The sequence below is a fragment of the Alexandromys fortis genome, unplaced genomic scaffold (assembly GCF_014885135.2).
Source record: "Alexandromys fortis isolate MF-2015 unplaced genomic scaffold, M_Fortis_MF-2015_v1.1 scaffold_47, whole genome shotgun sequence".
NCBI lineage: Eukaryota > Metazoa > Chordata > Mammalia > Rodentia > Cricetidae > Alexandromys > Alexandromys fortis.
Window position 1 is genome coordinate 3,883,848 of NW_026067957.1, and position 6,000 is coordinate 3,889,847.

At 40.2% G+C, this 6,000-nt stretch overlaps 1 protein-coding gene across 4 annotated transcripts in view; it reads right to left on the reverse strand.

Annotated features, from left to right (window-relative positions):
* The window catches only part of Nrxn3 (neurexin 3), a 1,514,195-nt gene that overhangs the window by 1,125,799 nt on the left and 382,396 nt on the right, over positions 1 to 6,000 (reverse strand). For all 4 annotated transcript variants that reach the window (XM_050152455.1, XM_050152454.1, XM_050152457.1 and 1 more), the window contains exon 4: positions 1,789 to 2,090. In XM_050152455.1, the coding sequence (XP_050008412.1) occupies positions 1,789 to 2,090 (302 nt within the window). The remainder of the gene's footprint in view (positions 1 to 1,788; positions 2,091 to 6,000) is intronic.

Sequence of the window (6,000 nt, forward strand, 5' to 3'; positions counted from 1 at the left end):
AGGGTGATTTTTTTCATGGTGCTCCTGATCAAAACATCACAATACTTGAATTACAGTTTAATTTATCTGCTTATTTCAAAGGGCTTAACTATGACTTGATACTCTTGGAAAAGTGTTTTAGTAGTTACTGAATAAGTATGTGGGGTGGGAGCAAGAGAATCAAATTGAAGAAACATGTGACTGATAAAGATACCCAGAACATAAAGTTTCCTCTCAGATGACTAAGATTCTAAGGACATGCCAATCAAAATTGGCAAAAGGCCCTATTTCAAGTTTTGGTCTAGAGTTCACAGCCCAGATACATTGTCTGCAAATAGAAATTTGATTTGGGCATCTCTTGATTGTTAAGAAGTTCCTCTGGGTAGTGAGGAAGGGAGGTGATGAACAAAAGCACTTACATATTTGACCTTGAAGGGAAATCATAGGATGATGACTCATAAAATTTGAATTCCTCTGTGGTGAAAATGTTGGGGACTCTAAGTCTTGTTTACGTGACAACTTCACTATAAACAGAATGGGATCTTCCAATCAGTTGGCTTCCTGGATAGACTTAAATGTGTGGATGAGTGTTTTGACTATAATGTGCGTGCCAGCCTTTGCCATTTGTTGAGCGTCTCTTAGGAGTCATACTTTTATCAAATAGAAAACATATGCAAACACCTGTCATGTCTTCTGCTTTCATGTTTACACGAGACAGCGTTAAATCAATCATATTGCAGAAGAAAATTTGATAAGCACTTTCTGAGAATTTGCATACCGTTTTCTGATTAATAAAGGATGAATGCTGTCCAACTGGTTTGCGTGACAAATTTACAAGCAGAGAAAAACACCAACTGAAAATAGCAACATGAAGGAGGCAATCTCAGCACAGACCTTAGCTTTGATGGGAAATGCTTTTCTTTTGCTGATGTGCACTGATAAGGTCTGATTATTATCATTATTAGTAAGGACATGGAAAACAACTTCACTTGGCTCGGGCTTTCTGGACGTGGTGTCACCTGAGGGCGTTGCCTGCTTAGAATCCACAAGCGATGGGGGTTCTCAAGCACGCACAGCTCCGGGAAAGCTGCTCCGAAGTTGGCATTTTTATTTGGGTGCTTCCATTTGCCGGGCCTCCCGGGCAACTGAAGAGACTCGGAGGTAGAGACAAGGGCAGTGAGGTAGGACCACAGCATCCAGGGAACAGAGAAACATGACTTCAGAAAGATCCCTGCTAATTAATTCCAAAGCTAGAGGTTCACGTAACAGTGGGAGAAGAAAAATAAAGAAGTCATAAACAAAGGTGTGTGGGGGGGGTAAATTAATAGAACAGGGGGGAAAAGCTGTTGGTTTTCTCCTCGGAGTGAATTAAAATTATTATGACATCATGGCAATGGCTAACTTAATTAAAAAGGAAACAAATACTCAAAGAATGAGGACAATCCATCAAGCTGTGGAAGAAAATGCTATCCCTAATTGAATTTAACAACACTATGATAAGATTTGAATGTAATTAAGAAAATGATAAAAGGAAAGCAGAATAATAAGGATGGAAGTACTTATCATTTTTATTATCTATACAACTGTCATTTTTTTTTTCTTAAATAACAAGCACAAATGGGGAATTAAAGAATACGGAGAAAAATAGTGGAATCGGTTTTCCTTGTGAAATTGCAAAAACTTGGAGAGAGTTAGGCTTTCACGTGTCTACATCCAAATCCCTAGCCTTCGACACCTCACCAGTCCCCCTACCCCACAAAGTGTCTGCCTAAGATGGGCTTTCTAGCCTCGCTGTCCCCCGGCCATTACCTGCCGGAGATTGCGTGTCACTTTGACATCATGCCAGGCGTTGTCGTTGAATTTCCCGTTCACGGGCTCCACAATAGCCTCAAAGGCCCCGGACCCCAGGTTAATGACCAAGGAGACCGCGCCATCCTTCAGAGCTAGGTTAACATAGTCGGCCGACTTGCCCGTATGTAGAATGAGCCCATTGCGTTGCCAGGTCTTAAAGGAGAGGGTGATTTCGTCACTGCTGCTCTGGATGGGGTTCTGAGACAGGTCATAGCACAGGTACTCTGAGCCTCGGAAAGTGGCCACGTTCTCCTCTCGAGCTGTAGGTGAAGAAAAAGACAAAGTGGTCATGCCTTGGCAGGCAAGATTCTACTTTAGGCAGCTCCTACTGAACTATGGAAAATAGGAAAACTGACTACAGAGAAACTATGTTCATACAACAGTAGAAAAGTAGAAAACAAACAAAACATTTCAAAGGAGCGGACTGTCTTTCCTTCAAATGTTCTGGAAGAAAAACCTGTGGAGAAAATTTATTCAAAATGTTCAAGTGGGGCTCCCATTATCTGCATCAGGAATGGTATTTAAACGCTTGCAAAAAATCTGGTTCAGAATAGATAATTAATGGTCCTATTTAAACAAAGGACTCCTTAGCTTGTGGTAAATTTTATTAAATAATAACTTGAAATCAATTACCCGAATAGATTTGGTTTTGGTTTCTGTGCATCAGAAACCTAGCTAATTGTGGTTTCTGTGGTAAAGAAATATGAAAGGATTTTAAGTAGAAAATTGGGCTAGAGAAGGTCAGGTGAGGAAAAGAGCAGAGCATGAAATATGGTAATAAGCTTTGACCAGAAGCAACGCAACCCTTAGACTCAAGCAAAGAGGCCTTGTGCTCTGGGCAGGTAAGAGGTTTCATCTCAGATCACCCCTTCCTGATTGGAACTTGCTCTTGACACAGTCATATCCACCACCACCCCAAGGATGACAAGGCCAGGGTAGGATTCCTGTGTAATCGATGTACTCTTTCGAGACCACTGATATTGGCAGCTTAAAATTCCTTATCCAAAGCCTGTCTGAGGAAGCATCTGATCTGGATCCATTGTCTTCTGAAAGTAAAACATGGTGTTGATGTCTACAGATCGGTAGACAAAGCTTGCTGCGTGGACTGGGGCATCCACGGGCATTAATCCTAGAGACCTTGCAATGAACGACAAAGCTGAACGTGGGAAGAGAATTAGGGAAGGCCGTGGGCTCAGAACCAGCCGGGTGCCTATTCTCCCTGTATCACTGTTTCCTAAGGAGTCAAAAATTCTAAATTGGAGCCTGGACTTCCAGGTAGCTACAAAGTGTGCTTTTTAAGTTAAGAGAATGACATACAGCTAATTTGATTAATTTGTGGTTTATTTGATTCACAATTTCGTGTGAACCTCTTTGTGCCTTCTTGTTAGGCACACTCTGGATGTAGCATTTCATATCAGGCTCTGTCAGCTGCTACTTAAAAGAACTTAATTAATGAAAGAAAATTAGCAATTAGATACATCTAGATATGCAGTTTCAATGTAAAGATGGGGGGCTACAAACTGTGGCTAGGGAAATTTTATTTTCTCTTCGCTAACCTACATTTCAACCTTACAAACCAAAGCTAAATTTACCTTAGCTATGATTCCTATCAACCACATCAGTTCTACACAAATTACTTAAGCAAAATAAAACACATATTTTCAAATCATAATAAAATGAAGTGCAGCAGTCACTCTTATTATGTTGGAAGACAAAAGCCGCTACAGATAACAAGTTAAATTAATCATAACATCACAGCACCAATGCTGTTCAAGCAAGAATTCAAATTACAAATCCTCAAGAGTTATCAAAGAAATGAAGCTTCTTCCATATGTTACACAGTCGTGTACACTTACAGTCATAAGCAAAGGTACCTGCCAACCTATAGATGGCTAAATTGTAGTAAGTATATGTGTGCATGTTTCCATCCATATATGTGTGCTAATCCATATGTGTGCATGTGTGTCCATTCATACATATGTGTGTTCGTCTATATGTATGCATGTGTGTCCATCCATACATGTGTATGCCCATTCATATGTGTGTATGTCTATTCGTGTGTGTGTGTGTGTGTGTGTAATAAGCAAACAAGTAACACTTGGCACATATTTATATCTGGTACATTTTCTCAAAAGTAGCCTCAGAAAGCAGGAAGCTGAAACTTGACAGTGTCTGTGTGTTTGAAATATACTCAGTCTAATCCTCTTGTGCCCTATCTACTATCATAGTATCTCCTCTCATTTGTGGAGAGGCATGTGTGTTAAAGTACAACTAAACAAAAGACCTGGGAATGTCTCTGATTTAGAATAGATGACAGCCACACGCACTTGTCACAACTCTGTACTTTCTCTCCAGAGAGGGACAAGCACAGCTGCTGTGTGGTCCCTGGTACCAACGGGCATCGTCTCTGAAAACCTAAGTTAATCACTGTGCCCCCTGAACTGGGATGAATGAGCAGAGAGAGCAAAGCAAAGCTTATTTTAATCATGGAGGACCCTTCAAAGGTGAAAGCCTTGACACAAACCAGCAAGGTATCAAGATATTATTTAATGTGCTAGACTGTGCTTAATATTTTTCATATAATTGAAAGAATCCATCAAACTAATAAAATTTCAATTTGTGAGTTTTTTTTAGGGATTGTCTGATTTAATGCCTTTATTTCAGTAAGGAAGAAACTGATGCAAAGGAATAAGTGGGTGCCCAAGATGACACAGGATATGGTAATCAGGACTTGAAGGACCTCTCATCTTTACCTGCCCCTGTGACTGTTATTCAGAATAGCTATGGGCTTCCAATTGACTCTCCTAAGGCTGGCAGAGCTGTGGACTTGGAAACCAAACTGACACTAGGTAAAGTGAGCTATAAACCAACTCCTCTCCCCCAAGGTTAACCACACATGCTTACTAAAAGAAATGTTTCTTTTTCCTCTGTGCATTCTGAATATATTTAAAACAAAAGATTTTTTTTAATCTAGAAAGCCACACAAAGAAAAACAAATGGTACCATTGCCACAGAAAACAAAATGCCCATAATAAATAAATAAATTATATACAACGAGAATTTGCATTGTCTATGCAAATCACATGCTTATATATACTAATATTCCAAAGAAAATGGTATGTAGCCAAGTGTCTTCCATTGCAAGTATCTAATAAAGATTGTCGAAGAGTTCACAGCCTCTCTGATTTCACCACTAAATGGTGCATTCCTTCAGTTTACCTCTTCCCTGGGCCAGAGCTGGGGATCAAGAATGACATCATCCCAACTGCCCAGATTTCTCATCCCAGCAGGTGTCCATTAAAAACAAGGGACACTGTGGGGTCTTCTCCAAAACCATATTCTAGATTAACAAATTTATTTCAGCTTCGGTTCATGGGATTTAATCTTCATGAGTTCTGGGAGGAGCGACCTGACAGTGCACGCCCCACCCTCTCAGAGCCAATAAAGTCTAGGAATGAGACGGAGAAGGACTTTTGGAAAATCATCCTGTTGCACACCCTCACATTGGAGGTTCTTTTTCTCCCAGGACCCTGACCTATCTTAATTTGTTCCAGTAGCTGAGACTCAAGCATATTCTTATCACCTTGAAAACCATATTGGGCTGACAGTCAACATAACCAAAAGGGCAGAACCAGATAGTGACAAAATACATTTCTGAGTTGATTGAATTCTCTAAAACCTCCACTGGAAAAAAAAAAAAAAAGGCAACTGAACCTCGATTTTATTTTCCGTCCCTGATGTTTGTGGTGAGAAGGAGGTTTGAAAGGACATTGCAGTCACCTTGTATGTATTCAAGCTAAACAGGTGGAGAAAATGAATGCGGGGGATTATGTAACACAGCACCCAGCAGCTTAGCATACAGCCACGGCTTGGCAAGAGAGAAGGCACTAACACAGCTAAAGGGCTGTTGAGATCCATCTAAACGCCATCGCGCCAAAGTTTACTATCTATTGTGTAAGTATTAAAATAAAAATGTCATTGTCGCCGTGTGAAAAGCAGAGTGAACACTTCATGACAGCAAGCCATTTGCCCATCATTTGTAGTGTCCATTTGATAGAACACTAGATGGAATGGAGATATGTCTAGCTGGGGAGTTTTAAATCAGTCTGTGTAAGAGATGTGAAGTACGGATTTTTCAAATAGCTTGCTAATCAACGTACTGAAATATAT